The sequence below is a fragment of the Oryzias latipes genome, chromosome 6 (assembly GCF_053564925.1).
Source record: "Oryzias latipes strain Hd-rR chromosome 6, Olatipes_Hd-rR_3.1".
Classification (NCBI taxonomy): Eukaryota; Metazoa; Chordata; class Actinopteri; order Beloniformes; family Adrianichthyidae; genus Oryzias; species Oryzias latipes.
The window spans coordinates 30,770,850-30,798,123 of record NC_136242.1 but is presented as its reverse complement, the minus strand read 5'-3'; the positions used below and the strand labels follow the sequence as shown (position 1 = coordinate 30,798,123).

Here is a 27,274-nt window from a genome sequence, read left to right as displayed (position 1 = left end):
GGATGAAGGATGGAAAATGCTGAAAGTAAATATTTCCTTCAGAAGAACACGTGGTGAAGCTACATTCAAAAAGTTAAGACAACTTGTGTGCATTTACACAAACCTTAAAGGAAGCTGCACAACTGCTTCGTCTCCATTTCTTTTCAGAAGAATGGCATTAGGACAGTTTCTGATCATCATTAACTTTAATCTGTGTACATCCATGCAGTTCCTCTGTGATCCAGACACAATCCTTACACCATTAGGAAATTAGCTCAATCCAATTTGAGAGGTCGGTTGCTGTTCACGCCAGAGAACTGCTGGGATCACATGACTGAGCTCACAAACACACACAGCGGCTGCTGGATATTCCCGAGTCAGCAGGTCCGGTCGATCAGCTGGCCTGAGCTTCAGGCCTGAGAGGACGTCCAGCAGCAAGATGTATACAAAGAAAAAAAAGATAAGCTGCTGTGTCTTTGGAACCACTATGAGATACAAACTGTGGTTTAAAATTCACTGGAAATTAGAAATATCCAGCTTCTGCTGTTAAAACTTCTACTGGTAAAATATCATTGTCAATGAACGCAACTCCAGTGATTTGTCAAAAGTAGTTGATTTAGTAGCTACAGAGGCTGCGTCCGAATTCCCACCCTACTCCCTAACTACTAAAAAACCATACAGTACTGCACTATGTGGTGCCCTGGATTTTAAAAGCAATTCGAACACCATGCTCACTGCTTTTTTTTTAAACGGCGAATAGGACGTCATCGATTTCATGAAGTGAAAATCTAATTGATATGATATTATTTATGAATCCACTGTGTTCTGAAGATAAAAATGATTGATATTTTATTTAAAAAATACAATTAAATACATTTTCTTTGCAAAAAATTGTGGTCTATATGCACCAATCTGGTGAACATCAATGCACAGTGGTTTTTCGCAGAGACTTGTGGGAATATGTTTTGGGGCACTGGATTTTGGAATTGTAGGTTCGGACAGCACTACAAAATGACTATATATAGTGCACTATGTAGTGAGTAGTGGAGGAATTCAGACACAGGGACTAAGATTCTCAATGCGAAAAATTCTACGGAGGGGTTTTTGTGCAACACTCCCTGTTTTGAGCATAAAACTTAAAAAATATTGTGTGCTCAAAAAGTTATTTTGCAATTGAAACAGAAAAATATGTGCAAAATACGTGCAATCAACATAATTTACACTCAAAAAGTGAGTATTGTGCTTGGAATAATGGCTCAAACATCCCTCCACAGAATTACGGTATACATTTTCTATCTGTTACAGAGAATCTTTGTTAAATACCCGAGGGCTGAGGACAAACTTTTATAGTAAAAAGTAAAATTAGTATATTTTCACTCACGTTTTCCTAAAATTCTTGCAAATCAAAAAGATACATTTGTCATGAAATAAACATTTGCAAAGAAACTACATTTTTGAGGAAAATATTTTGTTTTGCAAGCAGTTTGACAGTCCTTTGAAGGTAGACATTTTTTTTAAATTTTGCATGGTGGAGGTTGTATCGTGCTGGTGGACTACTTTAATAGTTCATCTAAAATGTTTACTAGTCTTATTTAGTTTAACCTTACTTAACTTACTGCAATACTGCTTGGGGATCCACTTTCTCCGAATGAAACACACACAGTGCACCTTTATTTGATTGATTCAGAATCCTACACATCTATGATATAAATTTTCTTCTGACCAGTACATTTGTATACAGTGAACTTTACAATACCAGTTGGCCTTCACACATAAATAATTACTTCACGTTCAATCGCCAAATTCATCTTCAACAGCTCAGTGGCCTTGTGATGGAATGTCCACCCTTGTGAGGAAACTGTTTTTCTATATAGGACTGTAAAAAGGAAGGTTTAAGGTTTGTACCTACAGTTCTCTGCACACAGAAACGAATGAATAATGACTCAGAGACAAATACTTATCTTTTTGTGGAAGTTTTACTTTGTACAACGAAGGGGACAGACAGATGAACATAATGCGTTCAAAGTCTGAACTCCGAGGCTCAGGAAGATGGGCTTGGTACAAGAACCCTGCATTTGCCAATTCAGAAGGTGATACACTGGACAATGGTGTGAAAATCACGCCCACAGGTTGTTGCAGGCGAGTCTGCTTCAAGGTCGCAATGAAGATATCTCTGAGGCCTTCACGGATGCTTAGCAGAGCACACATACACAGAACAAAGGGAGGGTGGGAAGGATCTGTGAGAAAATAGGACTGTGCTGTCTTCAAATGTAATATAATTTTGAGATGAAAATACGTGCTCAATGAATTAAGTTTGAACCATTAGTGTAATAAAAAGTTAAAGGGAGTTTCTAACTATTCTTAACAACCCTGAAACCGGAAGGTTGTGGGTTCAAAGCGGATGGGTCAAATGCAGGGAACAAATTTCACACACCTATAAGTGCGTGACAACTAATGAAAATTTAACTCGACTTTAACAAGACAGTCTCCAAAAATTCACTTACCTCAGTAAAAAAGAAAATGTGAGCAATTTCCCAAAAGACATCATGGACCGAGATCATGGAATACTGACACAATGTACAAAACCAAATTCAAAAACAGACTATTAGCTAATTATTTTATGTAATTGTTTGTTTTTTGCCATGATATTTTTTTGCATTTTCTTACTTTCATTGTCTTTTGCTTATCGCTGGGTGGTCACACCATGAGCTTTTATGGCTTCTTCCACCTCCCTGCACGCTTCACTGTTCTTTTCAATGTAAATGTTCTAGTTTATCTTTTGTTTTATATTGTCTTTTGTCACAATGGTGTTCATGTGCTAAATAATCAAATACGGTCATAAATATACGTATTTAGCAGCCAAAGGGTTTTAGAGCCACAGTCCCATTCACACGCTGATGGCGGACACTGGCGCTATTTTAGTTAAAACCTAATGAACAAAATATAAAGTTTGAAAACGTCAAAAATCTGAGATAAGATGAAATTATATTTAGATAGTGCTTAAGGATGATGCTTTCCTGTGGACTCTGTCAAATACTACACAAATATTCTACTTACAGCTGCAAATCAGTTTTAGTGATTTACAATTCTTTTTATTTATTTGGAGGGCTTTAATAATTTAAAAAAACACGTTAGAAATCTTTAATATTTTTAATACTTGCACATTTTTAAAAATTAAAATGTACTCAGTTGGCAAAATGACTTTTCCTTTTTTAATCTCACCTCACTCTTTCCAAACATGTTTTCTGGTTCCACAGTGTCGGAGAGTCCTCCATCATCACAGCCCAACAATGAGATGGAGGCGGTCCAGAATTCTGAGCGTCGACCTGTCATCGTCATCACCGCTCCATCAAGAGATGACATCTACGCCACGCCGTCCAACGTCACCATTGCTGATGCTCTGAAGGAGCGAAGGCCGTGTTCTACTCCTTTCGTTGTGGGGAAAAAACAGATTGCCAGACGGTAACTCAGCCATCATCCAAGGTAATGGTAATAATTAGCTATGATTGATGAAAAGCAGCATTTTTAGGTTTTTACGCAAGACAAAAAAATGTATTGTTTGGAAATGTTACATTTTATTTGGGATATTTTGTGAACAATCTCAGAATGAAGAGAGTTTAAAAAATGGAGAAATGGTCTGTTGTGTTGCTATGTGTGTGTTGCCACCACCTTTTACGACTAAGTGAGCAAATATCTTTCAAATCAAGCATTTAAGAAAGAAAGCGATCAATCAGGCCATCAGCAGACATTGCATTTTGTAAATGTATGACCCTTTACAAAATGTTGAATTATTTCCAAATCAGTTTGTTGGAGTTTATGGAGGGAGACCTTTAGACACTTGAGTGAGAAGCCTGGCTTGCAGGTCTAATTCATCCCAAAGGTGGTGGTTTACTGAAAACTTTCCCACATAATGATACAGCCTCCACCATGTTTGATTTAAAAATGGTCTCTTCACCATTATGATTAATTTCAGACAAACAGATTCACTATGTGACAAGATTAGGTACAGATAACTCCATTTCAAAAGTGGTTTCAAGAAAAATTAATTTGTCATTCCTTTTAAGACGGACATTTTCACTTGAACCTGAGTCTTACTTTATGCCTAAGTGGCAGGGACTTAAGAGTGCAAACAATGTTTGTCTGTTTATTCTTTTTGTTTTGTAGTTCAGGGACTTACCTGTCATGTTTAAAAATAAAAGCTGTCTTTGCAATGCTTTTGGGAATGCAGAAACACAAACCGCATTATATTTTTCTCCCACACGTTGTTTAACATTAATTTAATGAAAATTTGTGACAGTAAAATATTAATTTAACCATAAATATTAGGACTTGAGACTTGACATGAACTTAAAGAATTAAAGACGCTGTATATAAAATTTATTATTTAAAATCGTCATGCTGTTTTCACATCATTTATGAATGAACAAATAAGTAAAATAAAATTAAAATATTTTATTAAAATGTATGGTGTTGTCAAATATCCCCATGAGTAAACGTATTGCATATCATTTGGGCTAACTTCGGAAAAGTTTTATTTATTTATAAGAAAACAGGAATTAGTACAGTCTATATAGACTTTCTTTATTTATACTTTCTTTATGGTTTACTCTGTTTGTTGACAATTTTTACACATTTATTTTATCCTAAAATAACGAATTGACTACTTTTTGTTAAAGCAAAAAATCAATTAAATCTGTTGTGGTTTAAACCAATTATCAAACTTAAAAACACGACAGAGTTACATTAGAAGTATGTCTTCCCAAGACCCTATTTAACTCAAGCATAATCTACATATATTTATTTTAACAATTAAAAACTGGTTTGAACGTATAAATATTAGTTTTTCTAATTAACCTGTGGGATCTGTTCGTGTTTAACGCATTTAAACTCCGGAAAAGTTTTCGGTTGACCTCCGTTTCGATAAACAAACATGGCGCTTTGCAGGGCAAAATCTTGACCAACTCATTTTTATCTTTTGATTTTCAACCTGAAGTCTTTACCTTCGATTAAAGGATGGACGCCACTGGAGAGGAAGATGCAGACACGATCCGACTGAAATCAGTTAAAGACTATAAAACGTTTACAGTGCCTCAGAATGACAGAGTAAGTACGTGACACACACTTCACAGCTAGCATGCTAACGCCTGATTTACGTTCACTGTTTGCTTTAAATGCGACAATTATTTGCGACAGAATATTGGCCAGGAAACACGTTGCTGAAATAAAACCAGACTGTTAAATTTAAAAATATCAACCTATTCTTGAAATAGATCAACAATTCTTTATTCTGGGAAGCAGGAATCCAGTTCCTCAGTGACGCCATTGTGTGTCCTTATTTGGGTTTCCGGTGCTGAGTCCTTTTCCATTGAGTCAGTGACAACCTTTATCCTTGTCTGAGGCTTTAAATCTTCTACTTTAAAATCCGCCTATAAATCCTTAGATTGGTTTTTAGGTGAATATTTTTTATTTGCTATCTTTAAACATTTTTTTTCTCCCCTGAATCCTTGTTTGATTTTGTTTACAGCGTTTCTGGAAAATGTTGAAATTTGCAGACATGTTGAAGTTTTTCCAATTAATTCGTTTAAATTATTATTAAGTCAGTTTATTTATACGGAGTAAATGTGGATCGAAATAGGATTATATTTTTTAAATTCATGGTAATATGTTGGTTGGTAAAACTGTTTGAATAATGTCTGTTATGGTTAATAACAAAAAGCGTACATATTTCACTTTTCATTAACACCAGTTTTTCTATTTTTATTTGGTTTTGTTTTACAGTTTGGGAGCTGCAGAAGTGTCAGAGAGTTTGAGAAACTCAATCGGATAGGTGAAGGAACCTACGGCATCGTGTGTAAGTCTTAATTTGAAAATTACAAATAAATTAAAAATACAAAGTCGTTTAGAAGTCTTTCAAAATAAACATCAATTATTGTTCAAAATATGGTCACAGAAAGTCGAAAATGTATTTAGCCCTACAATAATCTACTGTATCATACATACAATACTCAAAAATACAGTTAACATTCACTCTACTTTGAAAAAGTGGGATTCAATGTCTACCTTCTGACTCGCACCAGTTAGCCGTCATCAGAACTCAGAACCACAGGGCAGAGAAGTGCAGGGAGGAACCAGAAACACAACATCCAGGTAAACTTCAAACCAGGGAACGCTTTGAGGCAAAGACTGGTCCCCCAAAGGACAAAAACTGAGCAACGTGGTGTATGCTGGGAAGTGTAGTCAGGAATGGAACAGCTTGTACATTAGGCAAACTAAGCAGCCACTGCACAAACGCACGACTCAACACTGGAGGCCCAATCCCAGTGGACCAGAGTCAGCCGTCCGCCTCCACTTAAGAGACAAAGGACATTCCTCGGAGGACAGTGAGGTCCAGATCCTCTCCAGGGAACATCGCTGGTTTGAGAGCCATCTTTGTAAAAAAACAAAAAAAAAAACCCTCATTGAACAGAGGAGGTGGACTCAGACACAACCTTTCATCCATTAACACTCTGTTTTGAAGAGTTGTAATCCAGTACAGAGGATGAAACTCAGCGAGGAGCATTTCTATCTCTAGCTCAACACCAGTCGGACAGAACTAAAGAAGCCGCTCGGATGAAACGTCTTCAAACCAGAAATTTTGTCCAGTTGAATATTTTTTTAGAACTTTTCATGTACCGGTACTTGATCATTTTATAACATATCACCTTTTTAGACCTATAAACTTTATATTTATGATCACAGATTTATAAGACATATGTTAAGCAATTATCAGATTTTTCAATTTCACTTCAGCTCAGACTCTCAGGTGATTTATTTATTTATTTCAGAGGGGGTATTTAAAAATACAACAGCCTAAAATGGTTTAGTTAGGATTTTTAATACCTCAAATATTCTTAATTAGTCGTTTTAATTACTCCCCTTATTGTTATGCTAAAGCACTGTTTCTTCATGTAGACTTGTAGACTGTATTCCCCTGTGTGTCAGAATAAAAGGATTGTGTGTACAGCAACACTTTTTCCCTGCTTTAATCATCACCGTTACTCTGTTCCAACTGTTAATTCATCTGTCACTTCACTAATGATCAGTTTCATTGCTCTTGATTGGAAAGTGATGTCACTTCCTGTTTCAGACCGAGCCCGCGACACCAGGTCCAATGAAATTGTGGCTCTGAAAAAGGTCAGAATGGACAAAGAGAAAGACGGTGAGTTTCTCTGTTTGCATAGTTGTCCGCCTGATGGAGGCTAGAAACTGAAGATTTACAGGGTTATTCTCCCAAATTAGTGCAATCTTGTCAATCCAATATTACAATAAAATGCAGCTGTTTGTTATATTCATTATAAAACTGTCCATAAAACAGTAAAATCCAAGAGGAGACCGGATTGAGTGGTTGCCTCCACTTCAAACGCATTTGCTTTCTTCCGTTTTATCATTCTTAGTTGCAAACAAATAAGAGTTCCAGCCTGAGAAGCCTAAAAATGAAAGGCCACGATGTGTCGCACCGACTGTTTTCTTGCTGTTGGTGAGTGAAAAAGTTTCTCTTCTCCCGCCAGGGATCCCCATCAGCAGCCTCAGAGAGATCACGCTGCTGCTGAGGCTCAGACACCCCAACATAGTGGAGCTTAAAGAAGTGGTTGTGGGCAGCCAACTTGAGAGGTAACACACGCACACACACATACACACACACACAAAAATTGGTTGGTGTCCGTCCACAGACAAAGACTTTTTTCTGGACCTGAACTCTTCTTTCCAGGCTTAGATGGACCCACGTTGAACCTGCTTCTGTGAATATTTTGGGTTTTTGAGCAATATGAATAATAATATGAAACTCCGTCCCCTTTCCTGTCACCCATCTGTTCACATGCTCTCCTGCTAGCTTACAGCCCCTCACACCCCCAACCTAACATTACCATTGCAATGAAACTGGCGAGTAAGATTTGAGCTTGTCAAGCGCATTTTTTACGCCACAAATAATCTCTTTTCCAACTGCATTTTATCGTCTGCTCCCGATTAACAACAATTTGAATGAAATAAATATTCAGAAATGCAATTTTAGGCTTAATTATCTTTATATATGTCCTCAATCATCAGAAAAATGCGACAAGAATGTATAAAAAACCCTATTTTTATTGGAATGGGTCTTTACGGATGTCATTTTCTGGAAAACATCAGTTCCTGGCAGAACCCGATCCGAATCGTGGTGGAAGCTACGAGTAAACGTCACAGTTCTGGAAGACTGGATGAGGATTTTGCACAGAAGTGGCAGTTGTTTGTCACAGTTTGGGGTATTAGAGTCTCTCATTTGCTGACAGTCAGGTGTATTACCAGCAGGTGTTGAACCTCACCTCAGTCTGTGTGTTACTAGACATCATGTTTTCCATGCTCTGGATTTACTCTTCCTCCTCAGCTTGTTTCTGGTGATGAGTTACTGTGAGCAGGACCTGGCCAGTCTGCTGGAGAACATGCAGACGCCCTTCTCTGAAACCCAGGTAGGACCGAGTGGAGCTCCAAGATCTCACTAAGAGAAATTCACATCACGCATTCCCAGGAACGTTCAAATTTCTCATTGTGGGAGGAATGAATGGTTATTTTATCATTGCTGTCTAGAAAAAAAAATGTAGCTAAAGACTTTAGATGAGATGAATGGGTTCGGCTCCAGTCAGGAGATTAGGCCACTGTCAAATTCAGAGTCCTTTTATTTATTTATTATATGAAGTCATTATTATGTTTGGCTTGTTTTATTATTATGTACAGAAAGATTTTAGTTTTTAGGAATAATTGTTTATTTGATATTTTATTGGTTGGAAACTTCGGTTAATGGACTTTAGTTGATGCCATTGAAAGGCTCCTTCAAAATAAAAGTTTTTTTTTTGTGTGCTTTTGCAGGTCAAGTGTATTGTTCTTCAGCTGCTCAAAGGACTGGAATATCTCCACCACAACTTCATCATACACAGGTGACCAATAGGGAAAATTTAGGTTCCCAGCCACACGATAAAGTCAATATTTTGTTTGTAGCTGAAGGTAAACATGGGGGCGGATGACAATAGTGTTAGGAGTGTGTGTGTGTGCAGAGCAGGTGGAGAACATGGAGTGTTTACTCTGAGCTGTCACGGGTCAGAAGATGCTGCTGCAGGTCTGCTGGGAGCTGACGGCTCTTTATCCTTCTTGATCTCCTTATCAGGGACCTGAAGGTGTCTAATCTGCTGATGACAGACAAAGGCTACGTTAAGATAGGTGAGTGTTCTCAGTTAGACTGACGACTTTCACAGGTATCAGCGTAATCACATCACTGCTGCACTGAGGCTGCATTTCCTTCACATACAGAGCCTATTTTTGTCATTAAAGACCCGCTCCGATGAAAATGCTGTTGTGAACATGTTTTTGGGGCATTTTTCTGATGATGGAGGACATGTGTTGCAATTTAAAGTATCTGTTTAAATGCTGTTTGAAAAAGATTGTATTGGGTTGTAGAATGTGCGCTGTGTGGGCCACAAGCTCCCTGCTCTGACCTCTAGGCAACGGAAAGGGGGCGGGGTTTATTTGTGCCAACGTTTCCACCTACAACTCAGAGGTGAATTTCTAATGAACTCCTGCCGCTCTGCGGAAAGTAAAAAATTACAGATTTTTATTCAAAATTTGGCTAAAAACAGCATAATTATAACATCACTGGGAAGACTTTGAAAATAGATCGAAAGATGATGGGAGTGGGAGTTTAATGAAAAATATGATTGTATACTTTTATCATAATGCACCCTATTATAATTGTTTTAATGTTGGGTGCCTCTGATTAAAAACGTTGTCAGAACAAAGTATCTGGGGATTTTAAAGCACAGATGGAGTTGAGGTTGTGTCTTTTGATAGTTTAGCGATGGAATGAACTGGGAATTTCAAAATAAAAGACCCTCTCTTCTGATGGATCTGCTCTCTTCTCACATGACTGCAGCGGATTTCGGGTTAGCCAGGATGTACGGGATCCCCCAGCCGCTCATGACTCCCAGAGTGGTCACGCTGTGGTGAGTGTTTATCCAGGAATCCTCACACCACCCTGGCTGAGATCTGAGAAGGGTTTGGAATTTCTTGTATTGCATAGAAGCAATTCCAGCATCGTCCAGGAACACCAGAGGTATTTTTTTCTGATGTGTCCAGGGAGTTCACGCCGTCCTCATTTTTCTTGACAAGCTTTTACCTGATCTTCATCAAACTCTGTGGCGTCAGTTCAGTGGAAACTCTCCCCTGTAATCCCTCACCGTAATCCACCTTCATCCCCTCTGCAGTTAGTGAGGATGCGCTCTCTGTGTGCAGGTACCGAGCTCCAGAGGTCCTGCTGGGAACCAAGATCCAGACGACAGCTCTGGACATGTGGTGAGGAGCACGCGTTTCCTTTTTTGGCCATGTGATCACAAGCACGGCACCGATGAAACCGTCTGAATGTGTCCCATCATCAGGGCAGTGGGCTGTATCCTGGCGGAGCTGCTGGCCCACAAGCCTCTGCTTCCTGGAACCTCTGAGATCCAGCAGGTGGACCTGATCGTTCAGCTGCTGGGAACTCCCAATGAGAACATCTGGCCGGTGAGACCCTCGCCCTCTTCTGGCTCTTTGGGAGTATTTCCAGGTCATGGTCCTCATGAAATGTTGCTCTGTTCAGGGTTTCTCTCAGCTGCCGCTCATCGGTCAGTACAGTCTGAGGAAGCAGCCCTACAACAACCTGAAGAACAAGTTCACCTGGTTGTCAGACGCCGGACACAGACTCCTCAACCTGCTCTTCATGTACAACCCACTGCGCAGGTCAGCGGGGGGCAACCCCAGAATCAAAGCTTTTCTGTCGGTTACAACCATTGTAAATGTTAAAATACTGGAGAAAAATATTCAGTAGAATAAAGTCGCACCGTTTCTTAACAAGCTTGTAAACCTAAAAGACAAATATGTTAGCAAATTAACTTTTGCAAGGAAAATACAGTTTTAAGGATTAGATTTTGGTTTAAAACCCAGTTTGACAAACTGTCTTCAGTCTTTTTATGCAAGAGTCATTTTTTTTAATTTGGCATGGTGGAGGTTGTATTATGATGTGGGACTATTTGAAATAAGTCTAGAGAAAAAAATTGTAATGTTTGGAACAGGGAAATAACCCAAGAAACTACAGAATATTTTGGCTTAGATACACTATTACCAAAAGTATAGTGCATCTATAGCAGGGGTCGGGAACCTTTTTGGCCAAGAGAGCCATAAACGCCACATATTTTTAAATGTAATTTCCAAAGAGCCATACAATAATGTAGTGTCCCTTTCCCACACTGAGGCACGGAGACTTAACCTCTTTTAAGGTTCTTTATTCGGGTTACTGCAGACCGCGACAAACGCCGAACAATTAATTCAGCAACTCCTGAATCTCTCCCGCCGAGACGAGTGCGCTTCTCCCAACTTTATATTCCCCTGCTACCGCTGCAGCCCCTCCCATTTCCCTTATTCGGCCCATAGCTGAACCCCATTGGTCCAAACTACCTAACAACAGGCTGAGCGACAGAACTGAGAGCCAATCAGATCTCTGCTTGACGCGTTCAATGAACTCCAGAACTTTTAACGCGGCCCAACAGCCATCCAACTCAGTCCGCGACAATATGTTTAAAACTAAAATACAAGTGAATGTGTGCATTTGATGTAATTTCAACCTTTTTAAAGTACAGTAAGTCTGTGGATTCTTTTTAATAACATTGTTATTCTGTTTCTAATAAATGATGAGTATTTCTCGTGGTAGTTTTGCTGATGGTCTAGTCTGGTTTACGTGGTGAGTTTCTGCTTCATGCAGGCGTTGAGACTTTAAACGTGATCTTAGGTTTGTATGAATGTTCTGTAGATGTGAGACAGACTGCTCACATGCGGACCTGGAGCCAAACACACACTCACACGCTGCAGTGAGTGACGGGCAGCGGGTTTTACGTTATTACAATCCCTGCGCGATTCACCTGCTGCCTGTCCCCACAACACCTCAGCCCCACCCTCTGCTTTCTCCCTCACACATCCCGTCCCCGCAACTGCGCGCTCTTTCTCAGAGACGGGAGCGCGCAGTTTTAGGCACGGCAATTCACAGGTTTCCGGGTGGTACAAACTCTGTGAATTAATAGACAATTTTAAACTTATACTAGTGCTGGCGCAGATTTGTCTCTCTAAGCACCGCTACTACTGCGCGCCTCTGCCATCGCATCGCGCACGAGAAAGACTGGTCTAATGAAGAAAAAAAATTTGAATTAAAGATTTGTCTGCGAGCCACATGTGACCATCAAAAGAGCCATATATGGCTCGCGAGCCTTAGGTTCCCGACCCCTGATCTATAGTGTGTCACAATTAAGTCATATTTCAATTTTTCTGCCACTGATAAACAATTTGAATAAAAAATAATCAGAAATGCAATTTTAAGAATAATTTTTTTCATATATGTCCTCCATAATCAGAAAAACACTAAAGACGTTTTCAGCAGAGTCAGATTTACAGTAAACTGCAGAACGCGCAGTAAACTACCTCCTCTCGTCTGTTCTGCAGAGCGACCGCCAAAGACTGTTTGGAGAGTTCCTACTTCAAAGAGAAGCCCCTGCGTGAGTACAGACCTCCAGGATGTTTGTTCAGAACGTTCTCCGGCTGCTCAGCATCCTAAAGGCCGTCTGTCCTCCTCCTCTTCCTCTCAGCTTGTGAACCAGAGCTGATGCCAACGTTCCCCCACCATCGAAACAAGAGAGCCGCGCCTCCTGCTGAGAGCTTCTCCAAGCGGAGTAAAGTTTGACTCGGACTCTGGACTGGAACCCCGAACTCCTTTGATCCTCACGTCCGGGTGGATCTTCTGGAAAACTCCAGCCCAGTCCGAGGACAGCTAAACGTGGAGCCGTGAAGAACGCCGTCATGGTTTCCGCATTTTTTTACTGAACAAGTTGACTTAATGGAAATGACTTGGAAAAAAAAATCCATTCTCTTCCACATCGTCATGATTCTCCGAGCTAACTTCACTTGTAGTTATGATAAATGTCAGGTAAGCGAGAAAGAAACGGACTAAATAAAACCACATTGTCTTCAGATTTGTGACTAAAAGCTGTCAGATGGTGTTTGGTCCTCAGTGCTGAGCGGATTTGGAGATTTCTGTCCTCAGATCAGGAGGAGTTTGATCCTCTTGTGTTCTGAATGTAAAGATGAGCAGCAGGACTTTGAAAATTGGATCAAAGCCTCTCAGAACAGACGTGTCATCACGGGTTCTTTTTGCACCACTCGAGAAGTTCACTGCATCAGAAAGAAGCTCCCGTTTGGATGTTGGGCTCCTGAATATACTCATGTTTGATGCTGAAACGAGAGCATTTCCCCCCAAAATGCTTCATCTGGGTTGGGAGACTGTCTTTCAGACAGCTGCTGCTGTGCGCCTCCTGCAGTGTAGAGGCTGGCCTTTGCTGCACTGCCAACGCTGATCTCAGCTCTTTTACCGTCTTCGGTGGCTAATGTGATAACATTTCTACAAAAATAAAAATCTACACTGTAAAGAAAGTGTTTCCAGATAAACGAGTTCTTTAGTTTAAAAATCTGAATTTAAACGTCAATTACCGGTATAGACTGCAAAAACTGAATCTTAGAGTTAGAAAGTCCCTTGTTTTAAGAAAAGATGCCTTCATTTCTGGTCTTGCAACAAAAAAATAATCTCATCTAGAAAGTATTTCAATAATCTTAGTTTGAGAAAACATGTTTTAGGGATTAGAACTTTTTCTTTTTTCTTCTGGCGGATTTTCTTTTAACCCTTGTGCTATCTTAGATGACCCCACCCTTACTTTGACGTGTTATTCCTACAATGACAAAGGTGGATAAAGGTGGAAAGATTTCATGTAATCCACGGACACCAGTGAAGATCACAAATCATTGAAGAAAAAAGGTTCAGCGCACTGTCTAGTGGGTCTAAATGACCCAACTAACAACGTTAAAGTGCCGAGGATAGCACAAGGGTTACAAGGTTTGCTCAAGGGCACAACGCCGGTTGTATGTGGGATTTTGATCTAGTAGACAACAGCAAAACGGTCTCGGTTAACAACTTCATTTGAAATGTCAGTTTTTATTCAGTCGGGTTAAATCAGTAGTCATGGTTACATGGCCAGTGGCATGTTGGGTCCTCACAGAGGGGCGTTCAACAACCTCACACACACACACACACACACACAGCTGTACTTAATGCAGCACCGAGTCTGTAAACAAAGCGTCGAGCAATCCCAGATTTGGTGGAGAACATGCAGCCTGCAGCTCCTGGGACTCTGTGGACATTAACGAACATTTCCTGAACTAAAACAGAAAAACGCCTCTTCTCGACGCTCCAGCACACGCCAACCTGCTTGTCTGTGAAATGCAGATTAAATGTTGTGACGCTGGACGAAACCGAAATGCTGGACTGACTCTCCTTTAAAGCTTCATCCTGGTGCAACAAATAAACGCATTTGAATTATTCACATTTTTAAATCCTTCATTACCCGAACATACTTTGCTTCAATAGAAACAAAGTGAACAGATCATAATTGAAATTTTTGAGGTCGTAATGGAGGCGTTGACTCCGTTTTGGAAACTGCGGTTCCACTTTGTGAAGGATCAGTCGAGTACTTCTCGGGTTTTACTACTTTATCAGATACTCTCAGAACCAGAGATCCAAACACTGAAATTAATATTAAATAAAGCGGGGGACTCCTTACATTCACCGGCACTACGACACACGTTTTAATAAAAACACGTTGTGCGTTGACACACTCGCATGCCCGGCTGGAGCCACCTTCTTCAAACTGTCCTTCACTGGGATTCAAAAACAAAGTGCAAGATGGCCACGAACCGTCAAGTCCTTCCGTCAGATGGGCTGTCGGCTCGGAGAGGCGGTTAAGCTTTTCCCCGGGGACAACCCAAGAGTTCATGTAGTGGAGATGGTGGAGCAGAACGCGGTCTGGATGTGGAGCAAAAGACGTGGGATCTCCTGTCACGACCACCAAATGACTTGGATCCCAGCAGGAATGTCCTCTGAGGAGTCAGAAAGAGCAGAGGTCACAGACAGAACACGCCCGTCTCTCGTTGGGACCCGTCACAGGCAGGAGACCATCGATGGAAGCCTACACAGCGGTGAAAAGGGGGGAGGAGGATGGGAGTGGCGTTGCTGGGAGCACACGTGGGGGCGGGCCCGTCAGCCTTCCATCCCAAAGTCCTCTGAGAACTTCTTGACCTTGAACAGGTCTTCAGTGTTGACGGTGGGGCGGGTGGTGGACAGCGAGCGCAGCATGTCGGACTGTGGGGAACCCGGAGACGCAAACCGTTAACAGAGTTCTTGAACGTGTCTGAGCGCTTTCAGGCGTGTGCGATTGCTCACCATGCAGACTATGGGCTCCAGCAGCTTATCACTAGGCACGTCCATCCAGGTCATCTCCATGGCGTCAGGGTCACCTGGCGAGCACGGGGTCAGGAGGTCGTCCACCATCACCTGGTTGTTGCTTCTGGATGGACCTCGAACCTGCAGGAGAAAATCTTGAGGTTTAACCCTCGATCAGAACCAGAAGTATCCCCACATCGCTTGAAAAAAAAACTTTATTTTAACTGGCGACCCTAACAGTTACGTTCTTTTTCTATAATTCTGAACATTTTTGGGTAAGTTATATAATTGGATTGTATAACGATTATCGGGTATTCAGGCGCCAAATCCTCTGCAGCCGGGTCCCCCTCCCTCACCTTTTTGAAGTGGGTCGCGGACTGGACCTTCCGAACCGGCTGCATGAATGCGTCCCGGACGATGATGCTGATGTCGGCGCCGGAGTAGCCCTCGGTTTTGTGGGCGAGCTGCCGCAGGTCGGCCTCGCTGAGGTTGTGCGGCGTGTTTCCCAGGTGGATCCGAAACATCTGCACTCTGGCCGGCTCCTCCGGCAGAGGGATGTAGATCCTCTTCTCAAATCTGACACGACAGAGAAGCTTCGTTCAGGCTGCGGATCTTCACACGGTTCAGCATAAACAAAGAAAACTTTATTTAAACCACACTTCCTTTCAGTTGTTATCTAACATGAGAAAAGGAAATGTGCTGCATAGATTTGTTAGATCAAATACTAAAACGATCAACGGGGAAGACGTCTGTCTACTTTATTAGAAACACACCAACGTCACTCATTTTTTATTAGAACTGATGTGAAAATGAAAACTTTTGACAGTGACAAACTGCAGCAAAGTCTTTGAGATCTTTCTAATAAATCAGTTCTTGTTATACTGATGGATCCGTTTTTTTTTACTCATTATGTAAACATCCATTAAACCAAATGTTACATTTTCATTCAAACCAGCAGGTCTCACATTAATTTAAAGATGCTCTCCAGTGAGAGAGAGACACAGACAGAGACAGACAGACAGGAGTTGGGATGAAGCTGCTGACCTCCTGCGGATGGCAGCATCGAGCACCCATGGAATGTTGGTGGCACCGAGCACCAAAACACCATCGTTGTTGTTACCCACACCTAAATACAAAAAAAGTTCAAATCAAATGATTTACAAAAGTTCAATTTAAGTACCTTTTTAAGGATACTTCAAATGTAATTTAAGAGCGTGTGTGCAATCAAATGTAAACAAAGATGGGATTAAATAATTTACAAGCACTTCCCCATCTTTTGACTCGGCACATCCACCAGAATTCAGATAAATAAATAAACCCAATCAGATGAAAATTGTGTTTTTGCTGTTTCAACTTGGATGGAGGGATATAAGCTAGAAAATTGATTTCTGAGTATTTCTTAATAAATTCTTGCTGTTCTGCAGAAGCTATGTCCTAAAAAAACGACATATATATATATATATTTGGATTTAGGCTAACAACAGCATGATCATAATTAAAAGACCACTGGGAACAACTTGAAATTGATCCAAAGAGGATTGGAGTGGGTCTTGAATGCCTTTTTGTTTTAGTTAAATTAAATTTGAGAGTTTTTAAGGATCCACAGCCACCCAGAATAATCCAAAAACAACTAAACGTTTCTGTCCATTTATGGTTCTTTATTAAACCGTACATTTTATGGCCATTTTTCTGTTACAGATGTTCTCTAGAACCCAAAAATATTCTGATTGTCCATCTAGAATATTTTCTTTCTAAAAACTAAATGCTGCAACGTCTTTGCAGTAAAGTTCAATTCTGCTTTGCTCACAGTGATTTGACGATAATTCCAGGAAGAAAGTGATGCCACGGTGGTTTGTCCCCCGTTCGACCCACCTTGCATCTGAACCAGGAGCTCGGTCTTGATGCGGCGAACAGCCTCGCCCTCGTTCTCGTTCCTGGAGCCGCACAGCGAGTCCACCTCATCGATGAAGATGATGGAGGGTTTGTGCTGTCGGGCCAAGTCAAACAGGTTTTTCACCAACCTGAGAAGAAGGACAAATAAGAGGATCCATCATCAGATCCTCAAATCAGATCCTCAAATAAGAGGATCCATCATCAGATCCTCAAATCAGATCCTCAAATAAGAGGATCCATAATCAGATCCTCAAATCAGATCCTCAAATAAGAGGATCCATAATCAGATCCTCAAATCAGATCCTCAAATAAGAGGATCCATAATCAGATCCTCAAATAAGAGGATCCATAATCAGATCCTCAAATCAGATCCTCAAATAAGAGGATCCATCATCAGATCCTCAAATCAGATCCTCAAATAAGAGGATCCATAATCAGATCCTCAAATCAGATCCTCAAATAAGAGGATCCATAATCAGATCCTCAAATCAGATCCTCAAATAAGAGGATCCATCATCAGATCCTCAAATCAGATCCTCAAATAAGAGGATCCATCATCAGATCCTCAAATCAGATCCTCAAATAAGAGGATCCATCATCAGAGGTGCATTGATGTAAAAAACTCTTTGATCATATTCGTAGCTGAGAACTGCTCTGTCATTAAAAAAAAAACTCTATGATGCATTTATGAATTTGAAAAAACTACTTTTTAGTCCTGTTTCAGACAAAAAGGCTTCATATTTTAGTAGAAAGCTGAATTTATCAGACATTTTTAATTTATGGAATTGTTTTCCTTCATTTTATTAGATGACGTTTGGATCCACACATGGAAAACAGACTGACATCCATGTTTGCCGGTTCACCATCAACAGTTCTGATGAAGCTGCAGCTGCAAACTTACTTCTCACTCTCTCCCAGCCACTTGGACATGAGGTCTGAGGAGGACACGGAGAAGAAGGTGGAGTTGTTTGCCTCGGTGGCCACAGCTTTGGCCAGGTAGGACTTCCCCGTTCCCGGCGGTCCAAACAACAGGATGCCCCTCCATGGAGTCCGCTTGCCTGATGGCAAAACAAAGACGGATATTATTCATGCCAATCATCAAATAGCTCCACACAATCCTCTGTGTATCCAATATTTATTAGATCATATCTAAGGATGGGTATCTATAGCGAACTACTACTTCTGAAACAGTTCCAGTGCCTGAACGGTGGCTCACAAAGAAAAAAAAAGATCGCAGCATAACACGGTGAAGGGTGAGCGCTTGAATGTGCCCAAGATGCTTTATTTAATTATTTCTGACAGTCTGCGTCTCCTTGTTCTCACACACGTGTCTTGCCTCTCGTCGTCATGGCAACCATCTTTTTTCCAGAGCATTGAAGACACCCCTCTTATCCATCAGGTCGCTGAATTTGAATAGTCTTGCTGGGAAGTCAAATATATTGTGACGACTTTGACTGAAGCTCCGCCCATTCCTATATGAGCCCGCCCACAATTTCTGGAAAGCTAAAATAATTGGCTAGGATGGTGCAGGGAAACGGAATAGAATACAGGTGACCAACGCGTCTGAAATGAAGCCCTGAAATCTGCGTTTTTATTCGGTACCGACTGAGTCACCTGTGAAAAGGTGAGGAAATTTAATGGGCAAGATGACAGCCTCCTTCAACGCCTCCTTTGCTCCCTCCAGTCCAGCGACGTCGTTCCATCGGACGTTGGGCTTCTCCATAACAATGGCGCCTAAACAGAAGACGAGGGAGGTGACACCGCTGCAGGAGCGCAGGCGACATGCAGATTTACAGCAACACAATTATGAATAGTCATAACAACTAATCCTTTCTTCAGGAACTTTTATTTGTTAAATCAGTCTGTATTCAGAGGGAGGCGGAGGCACACATGCTCATTGAGGGAAAACATAAAAATGTGTGTAAATGCGCAGATCTATAAATAATGCTACTATCCTTTCACAACCAGAAACATACTTTTGTAAACTTTTTTATTTATTTATGTGAGAAATCTTATTTTAAGATACCAGAGACTGACCCATAAGCTGCTCCTGCAGTTTCTTCTTCTCTGGGTTTTCGCCCTCACAGTCGCTGTCGTTCCTTTAACACAAAGACAGAAACGTTCAAGCACAGCTGGACTTCTTTATGAGAACATCAGAAGTCGGTGACGGCCTACTTGTCATTGCTCTGTGCCTCCTTGAAGGGCTTCTTTCCTTGTTTGTCTTTGTTCTTCAGGTAGTCCTTAAGTTTCTCCGCTCTGTCCAGGTACTGCATGCACTTCGCTCGAATGCTCTCCTTTGCTTTGTCACTGTGGGCCTCATCTGAGCCGCAAATGGAAAAATCCGGTTAGAAAGGTGGCGCCGCGCTCCGCAGCACCGCTACACAAAATCCTTACATTTGATGGCATGCAGGAAATATTCCACTGCATGCTGGTACAAGCGCAGGGCCTCCTCGTAGTTCTTTGCCTTGTCTTCCTCTGTGGCTTTGGTGACAAGATCGATGGCTTTCTGAAGGACATGCAAAGTGAAAGGACAAATTACAAACACACACATTGCTGGAGAAGCAACTAAAAGACAACAGCAGTTTTTTACAAACTAAAAACCTTCATGTACGTCATGTTCAATAACGTTTTTATAGCACATACGTGGCTGCAGACGAAAAAAATAAAAAATAAACCAGAAAGACTTTCAATAACATCATAAAAAATGAATTAAAAATAAACCTGAAAGTAATAAAAGTGAAATGTTTCATTTTTATGTGAAGTTATTTCATAGTGTCGGTACATGAGTTTGAAGACTGAAATCCTTCTTTTTATTTCTGGATCTGGACCCGTCCAATAGATTTCTGTAATCATGAAGTTCTAGTGGGTTTAGTGTGGACAGGTTTGCATAAAACCACAGAAATTAAAAAAAATCTTGAAATCAACAGGTAACCAATGTTGAGAGACTATAAACAGTTGGGATCTGTATGGGGTTACATAACAACTAAAGGAAATAAAGACATTTTGTTTTTGGGTTAAACAAATTAAAACGGAAATAACATGATCTGTGCGTCTGACTTTAGCCTATGAATAACACAGAGTTCAGGAAATAGTTTTCAAAAAACGTTAAAAATAAACCTCCAGCCATCAAAAAAGCAGTAATAATTCACATCTTTACGCAGCTATGCATGATATTAACCTTTCTGAGAAAAAGTGCAAGTTTAGATAATTTTCTACCGCTGATTACGAGGCTTGCAGGTGATTATTATTGAATATTTGCAGCAACAAAGACAGAAACCATGGAAAAATGCAAACGGAGCAAAACTCCAGACCAACAGCTACATGATTCTGGACAAAAGGCCAATATTTGGGTGAAAGCTGAACTTTGTTTTTATCCTGTACATTTCTGCTCCATAAATCTTCAGAAGATTTTTAGGCATTTAGGTCAAATTCAGTTCCTTCAGGGGACTTTTGATTGTGGCCTTAGTTTTACTCATTTCTCTTATTTTTATTATATTAAAAAAATCTTACTCTCATTGAAACTACACAATAAAATCATTTAAAAATACAATATTGTCCAGTTTAGGTTATGATACAACCAAATTTTCTTGTACTTTGGGTTTAAAAAAAAAAGTCTGAATTGATTGCTACTTAATTTAGTTCCAATTTTAGAGTAAAGTATTTTATAATGTCTTATGACCTTTCTCCTAAACTTTATAGTCACTATTACAAAAATGTCAACATCAGTATTAAAACGTGTTAACTAATGCTGCATTTAGAAGTCAATTGTCTTTAACTTTTTTAATCAAATTTTGCAGTTAAATCATGTTTATATTTACATAATTTTGAAATATTTGATAGTATTTAACTTTGTTGGGAATTTTGCTAGAACGTTGACAGCAAACAATTCAGTCTTCATAATGGAATGCAGTTCATTCACATATTTTCAGTAACCACGTTCAACTGTTCTCATTTCTACATGAAATTATATTTTCATAGATTAAATTAAGAAATGTGTAAAAAAAGAAAACCACTAATAATTCATATCAGGTTCAGCTAGAACATACGCATGATCAGACAATTCTAAAACACTCATAGGTGTTTCGTGAATACGTTTGCCCCATTGCAAAGTGTTTTATTTAGCACAAAAAGAAAAGTTAGCATTAAAGTAAATATAACTTTAAAACATTAAAACCGATTTTTTTTTCGGGTCAGTTGTGGCTAGCTGCTGGCGTTTAGCTAGCGAGCAGTAGCCTACCTGTAATGTTGACGTTGTCATTTCATCTTCTGTTCTCCGCCCAAATGTCTTTCCTGTGACCCTCCCCAAAGGTGGAGAAGCGAAACCGCCCGCGGGGCTATTTTAGGAGGAAACGTGTAGCTAATGACATGACAAATGGAGAAACAAATGCGACAGCTTCACCAAACAAAACCACATCAACACCGCAACTTCCGTCAAGCTAGCACATGCGCAAGAGACGTCCGTTATTTTGTTTTCAAAATTGAGCTGAAAACGGCGGGATTAAGAGCTGTAAATTCTGTCCATCACAGTAAAAAAATAGTATATAACAAAAATATGTTGTTTTTTTTTACTTTAAACAACAGAAAATATAATGACAACAATTGTGAAATTTAATTTGAAAAGGAAAGTAACCAACATCCGGTTGTGTGGCCACACAGTATTGACGTCAGAAATATAGTCAACGATGAACCGCTACTGCCACCAAGCGGCGAACTTTGTCAATACACACATTTAAAATAGTATGCACATAGTTAATTTCTTTTAGAAACAATCTGGACTTTAAATGAACTACAGCAATCTTCAATTATTACTTTTCCCCCCCAACTTAAATCTTTTTTTGTATAGTCTTGAGAGAACTCCAGCTGTGAATTGGATGGCTGTAAAGAAATAGTAATAAATAAGTGTTAGAACACAAATCAAACATGCTCAAATGGCAAGAACTTGAGAAGTTCTTAGGATTTCACATTTGCTGGTGGGAAAAATTTGATATTTTTTGAAAGTAAATCATGACATGTTTTGTTTGTTTTTCCCTTTTTGATTGGATCAATTAACAACAGCCAGTAAAATAAAAATACAATTAGAAATTAAAGAGAAAAAAAATAAAAAAGAACAAACCCAGGCCAAATCTGACTTTGTGGTTTCTTCAGGGTTAGTTTTTTTCCACTTTGCTCAGTTATGCACTAGACGGTAAAGATAATTACATATAAATGTAAAAATATTAAACTAGTACTTGTAAAAAACAAGTTAAGAAATGAGGCGATTACAGAGTTTACATGGCTCAGCTGGTCAGAGGAAAGAAATGGCTCAAATTAATGATAGACCTGATTCATTAACAATATTTTGTCTAAGCTTCAGAGAAATTAAAAAAACCAAAAAAATCTTGAGAAAATAAATTGCATAGCTATTATAAATAACCCGATTTAAACAGATGAAACCAAGTTTATTTACTTAACACAGAATCACCCAAAGTCATTTAATTACAACCTAAAAGAGTCAATTTTTTTGATATTTGTACAACTATTAACTTGTGTTTATTTTCAGACTTAAGAAGTTAAAAATAGATACATTTAGATTAAAAAAATTCTCTCACACAAGTAGAGTAAAAACAAATAAAAACTAAAAAATCTAACTAGGATGTGGTTTTTCACACAAAAGAAAAAGAAACATCAGATTATAGAATTTATAAAGGTTTTATTGGTGTTATTTACATTTGAAATAACTACATTATCATTATACATTGTATACTGGAAAGACGTCTACAATACTTTGCATATAAGTTGCTGCAGCAGCACTTTATCCTCATGTAACGCTTCATTTATGATTGTGTAGGACGCAAGCTGCCACAAGTAATACCTTTGGTTAAAAAAAAAACCCTTCTGGAAGCGAGGCTTTGCATAGACAGGAGACAGTCGGAGGAGAGCCAGCGAGAACATTCAGCGGTCTGAGAGGTTAGTCGCTTTGTGACGACAGGATGGCGAAACACGACCGACGTGTCATCAATGTTCTGCTGAAAAACCTTCTCTATTCAAGTGGGATTTTCTACAAGTTGGTCTGAAGGGTCAGAAGTTTGGAAAGCGTCACAGACTGGAGGAGAAGAACAGAGATCCTTATTTGAGCACAGGAGGTCACCTGGTTTTCCTGCAGAACACGAGACCAGCAGGAAAAAAAAGACGACTTCATGAGCATTACAGCCATGGAACGCAATTACTAGATGAACTAAACAGGAAGTAAATAGAAGTAAAATGTTTAAAAAAGTACTTCAAAAATCTGAGAACCTGATGATTTTAAAGCATTTTCCACAGCTTTTCACATGATTTACCGTCATACAGGAGCTGACTTAGTTGAATAGTTTTGCTTTAAGTTAAAAACACTAAAAATTATGAATGGTTTAGTATCTAAGCAGCAAATATAATTTCTTAACTTTTAGTTTAGTTTGATATGAATAGTTTTAAAATGAAGGATTTCAGATTAACAGAAGTGGAGCTTTTATCAATAAAATAACGAAATTCTTACTTTGAAAACAACTAAAAATAAAAAATAAAACTGTTTTTTCTCATTAATGTTTTATATTTATTTATTTTTTACACTGTTCCTGATCTGGAGGCTTTGAAATTATTGACCATCGGAAAACATTAGAGAGCATTAATACAAAAAAAGAAGACAAAAGTGAGAAAGACTTGAGTTAAAATCTTAAAATCAGAGTTTTCTTTGTTGGCATAATTATTGCTGGAATCATTTTACAAGACTAGAAAAATGAGAAATATAACAAGTAATCTGTAGGAGATGGAAGTAACCGTAACGGGATCTGAAAAGAAGCTATGCAGCCCAGAAGTTACCTTAAAACTGATGAGTTCACTGAGAAAATACTGAGAAAGTTTTATTTGAACTCTGTGAAAACAAACTAAGAAAAGTTGTTTATATGTCAGAAGTATTATATATTTATTTTGTTTGTGTTTTTTAAACTGTTTCTGACCTGGAAGCTTTAAAATGATAGACAATAAAAACATCTGAAGAGCATCAAACCATGAAAAGAAGAAGAAGCCAAAAGTGGCAAAAAGTTCTTAGTTTGGCTTAATTTAGTGTTAAAATGTTTTGTTTTTTTAAATGATTTAATCTTTGCTCAACCCTTTAAAATCATTAGAAAAATGATTTTAAATTGGGAGGATATAGAAGTAACAGTAAGGTGGTCAAAGCTGAGAAAACGCTGAGAAAGTTTGGATTATTTTGTATTATTTAAACTCTTCAAAAACATTTTTGTTCATCTTCCTTACGCTATAAAACAGTCAAATGAGGCTGAAAGCTTCAAAAATATCCTCTCAAATGGTCTTTTTGTTGATACTGTACTTGTTTCTGTGTAAAATGTTTGAATTACAGTATAAATATACGGGTATATTTAGTTCTAGGGAACTTTTAAAAACGCCTCGTGGGCTTTGTTGGATGAAGCCCATGAAAACATCCGTCTTTGGGATGGAGGAGACAAAAAAAATGCAGGTAACACGGTGCTGTGACATCATCAGGAAGCGTGAATCGTCTTATTGGGTGGCGTTAAAAAAAAGTGTTTTCACTACATCTCTGAAGGCACTGTCGGTGATCCTGATTCTAACGGAGGTTTGGGAAGAGGGGCCATCAAGCCTGCGAAGTCCCGCCCACTCGCTCCGCTCAGGTAACTGCATCCCGATGTACGAAGGCTTTTCCGGAATGATAGGCAGAGAAAAACGGCGCTCAGCTGTGAAGCAGCGTCTAAAGAGCATCGCTGCTTCTGCTCATCTCTATCACAGCCGACACCTTATAGTGTTCACAGATTAATGGAGGTTAAATCGGGTGTTTTCAAACTAAGTGCGCTTTGCTTGAATCTGGCCTCAGAGTGCAGGGAGGGGAAGCCGGAAGGCACATTTCTGCGGGTTCCCTGCAGCGCCGCCTAAGGCCCAACTTCAGCTGCGGTGGGGGTGGGGGATCCGATTGAAGGAGAGGAGGGAGAGAAATGCGTTTGTTTGCGCTGATGGCTGCTGGTTCACGTCAGGAGGCCCATGCGGGTCAGCTTAGCCGACAGGAAGGAGTGGAGGACAAACACCACCGGCTTTGGACCCGAGTGGAGGTCGAACACCTGAGGGGTGGAGGCAGCAGAGGAACAAATATCAACACATTTAACATTTATCGATTAAAAACTGACAGATGAACAAAACTTCCATCGTTAGAAAAAGCTGCAACACAACTCAACTTGACAGGAAAAGTCAGAACAGCAAAACCTCCTGTTGGAGATGATGACAGACGGATCTGCTTTATCCAAACGGTTTGACAAAGAAGGAGCATTTTCACCGTCATGTATGAAGAGTTTCTACAAACTTCAACAAAATTCCTGTAGAGTTTAGGTGACAAACACTCTGTGCTGCAGAGTGAGACTCAAACACTTTGTAGAGTGAATCTAAATATTCAAATATCTCTGACGTGATCATTCAGATAAGACTACATTACCCACAAGGCAACTCCCAGTCACATTTAGACCATTGACTGTAGAACTGGACTGAGTCAGGGAGACGTCACCCAGATAAAATGGTTTACCTCTGGCTCCAAACAAATAATGTCAATTCAGTCGCCATTTTTTGGCAATCTGGACGTCGCCATGCTGGAGCCAGATGACCCAGGAAGTAGTGATTGTCAACACCAGGGGGGAGGTCAATGTTTTGGAACCACATCAAGAGGTTCCATCAAAATCAAAAGCAGATTCTATTTTGTACCTGATCCTGTCGTCAAATCTTTTATTTCATTTTGATCTGTGCTGATTTGAAAAGCAAAAGGGACATATTTTGAACCTTTTTAGTCATACTATTATGTTTTTGTAACTCTATAAACTATTTTGCTGCAGAGTCGCAGACAAAAAAAGTCTTTTTCTGTTTCTCACACTTGTTGGAAAAATAAAAGACTCTCGCAAACAAACCATTTCTCCCTCCGGACCTCCAAAGTCAAGATAAAGGTTCCGTATTCCATCGTCGGCGGACATTTTGAGCTTCTCATAGGGATATCTGTAGAGCACCGCACCCCCCGGGGGGTCGGCCGGCTCCCTCGTCACGGTGAAGCCCATCTCGAAGTGCAGCGTCAGTCGAACGTCCTGCCTGTTCAGCGTGCAGCCTGGCAGAAAACAGCAACAGGTCAAGGTGGGAACGACCACGCCTTTCCTCACCTCAAGCTTTTAGGATACATTCAGAAAAGTGAAGCAGTTCAAAAGAAAACCACAAAAAATGGAGCAAATAAATGTCAACGGGAAAAACGGCAATTTATAGTCAGGTGAAGAACTCGATAAAACATTAAAAAAAGGTTATTGACTAAAGTGTTGAAAACCTTTGAAATTAAAAATATTTTAAATTTTGCTAAAAGTTTATTTATTGCAAAAAAAACAACAACAAGTTTGTTCTGTTGTTTAAAGCCAGCGGCGACTCTTTCAAAAAAGCCAGTTGCCCTGATGCAGCTCCCTGTGAGGTAATTTGATCTTTAAGTATTTCCATGTGTTGGATTGAGAGGACCGAGCTTTTCTGAACTACTGGGTTCCTGCGGGGCGGCCAATGGCTCGGTGTGTCTCTTCAGCTGCAGAAAGCAGCTTCTCCGTGCAGCTGCAGAAAGCAGCTTCTCCATGCAGCTGCAGAAAGCAGCTTCTCCGTGCAGCTGCAGAAAGCAGCTTCTCCATGCAGCGTTTCTCTGCAGCTTCTCCCTGCAGCTGCAGAGAGCAGCTGCCTAGAGCAGCCGCTCTCTGCAGCTTCTCCCCGCAGCTGCAGAGAGAAGCTGCTCTCTGCAGCTGCTCCATGCAGCTGCAGAGAACAGATGCACAGAGAAGCTGCTCTAGGTGGCTGCAGAGAGCTGCATGGAGCAGCTGCCTAGAGCAGCCGCTCTCTGCAGCTTCTCCCCGCAGCTGCAGAGAGTGGCTGCACAGAGAAGCTGCTCTCTGCAGCTGCTTCATGCAGCTCTCCGCAGCTGCTCTCAGTAGCTCCTTTCTGCAGCTGCTTTTACAGCTACAACTGATTTCTGCAGCTTCCTGCTGCTGTACACACCTCACCTCACAA

General features: G+C 40.1%; 3 protein-coding genes and 1 long non-coding RNA gene across 5 annotated transcripts in view; 1 reads left to right on the top strand and 3 right to left on the bottom strand.

Annotated features, from left to right (window-relative positions):
• Nucleotides 1–170: 170 nt before the first annotated feature.
• LOC110015267 (uncharacterized) lies at nucleotides 171–5,120 on the bottom strand. Its single transcript, XR_013656475.1, has 3 exons — nucleotides 4,980–5,120; nucleotides 3,202–3,407; nucleotides 171–395 (listed from the first exon to the last, which is right to left on the bottom strand). It is a non-coding gene; the product is annotated as an uncharacterized LOC110015267 (long non-coding RNA).
• Nucleotides 3,327–13,491, top strand: cdk10 (cyclin dependent kinase 10). The gene is made up of 14 exons (XM_011476444.3): nucleotides 3,327–3,462; nucleotides 4,992–5,082; nucleotides 5,758–5,830; nucleotides 7,106–7,177; nucleotides 7,527–7,629; nucleotides 8,381–8,462; nucleotides 8,860–8,927; nucleotides 9,155–9,207; nucleotides 9,917–9,986; nucleotides 10,276–10,335; nucleotides 10,419–10,542; nucleotides 10,619–10,758; nucleotides 12,508–12,560; nucleotides 12,651–13,491. The coding sequence occupies exons 2-14, from the start codon at nucleotides 4,993–4,995 to the stop codon at nucleotides 12,743–12,745; spliced, it is 1,083 nt and encodes a 360-aa protein (XP_011474746.1). The 5' UTR covers nucleotides 3,327–3,462; nucleotide 4,992; the 3' UTR covers nucleotides 12,746–13,491.
• Nucleotides 13,492–14,027: 536 nt separating this feature from the next.
• On the bottom strand, nucleotides 14,028–21,871 carry vps4a (vacuolar protein sorting 4 homolog A). 2 transcript variants are annotated; one of them, XR_908924.4, is made up of 12 exons: nucleotides 21,462–21,870; nucleotides 19,619–19,730; nucleotides 19,400–19,544; nucleotides 19,262–19,323; nucleotides 18,839–18,958; nucleotides 18,126–18,282; nucleotides 17,204–17,352; nucleotides 16,376–16,457; nucleotides 15,688–15,907; nucleotides 15,332–15,472; nucleotides 15,082–15,250; nucleotides 14,028–14,988 (listed from the first exon to the last, which is right to left on the bottom strand). XR_908924.4 is itself a non-coding variant. In XM_004069816.5 (11 exons), the coding sequence occupies exons 1-11, from the start codon at nucleotides 21,480–21,482 to the stop codon at nucleotides 15,149–15,151; spliced, it is 1,311 nt and encodes a 436-aa protein (XP_004069864.1). In that variant the 5' UTR covers nucleotides 21,483–21,871; the 3' UTR covers nucleotides 14,028–15,148. The 2 variants fall into 2 exon arrangements, 1 of the variants encoding a protein (XP_004069864.1); XM_004069816.5 differs by having other exon boundaries at nucleotides 14,028–15,250; nucleotides 21,462–21,871.
• Nucleotides 21,872–22,893: 1,022 nt separating this feature from the next.
• Nucleotides 22,894–27,274, bottom strand: part of sntb2 (syntrophin, beta 2) — a 34,214-nt gene continuing 29,833 nt past the window's right edge. The window contains exons 6-7 of the mRNA XM_023956039.2: nucleotides 26,158–26,348; nucleotides 22,894–25,326 (exon numbers count right to left, since the gene is read on the bottom strand). Of these exons, the coding sequence (XP_023811807.1) occupies nucleotides 25,234–25,326; nucleotides 26,158–26,348 (284 nt within the window). The 3' untranslated portion in view covers nucleotides 22,894–25,233. The remainder of the gene's footprint in view (nucleotides 25,327–26,157; nucleotides 26,349–27,274) is intronic.

Coding starts and splice junctions, on each gene's coding strand:
- cdk10 (XM_011476444.3), top strand. CDS start 4,993: ATGGACGCCACTGGAGAGGAAGATGCAGACACGATCCGACTGAAATCA. Junction 8,463..8,859: donor CGCCCTTCTCTGAAACCCAG/GTAGGACCGAGT, acceptor GTGCTTTTGCAG/GTCAAGTGTATTGTTCTTCA. Junction 9,987..10,275: donor CCCAGAGTGGTCACGCTGTG/GTGAGTGTTTAT, acceptor CTCTGTGTGCAG/GTACCGAGCTCCAGAGGTCC.
- vps4a (XM_004069816.5), bottom strand. CDS start 21,482: ATGACAACGTCAACATTACAG. Junction 19,324..19,399: donor GAGGCACAGAGCAATGACAA/GTAGGCCGTCAC, acceptor TTTGTGTTAAAG/GAACGACAGCGACTGTGAGG. Junction 15,908..16,375: donor GATGCTGCCATCCGCAGGAG/GTCAGCAGCTTC, acceptor CTGTCGTGTCAG/ATTTGAGAAGAGGATCTACA.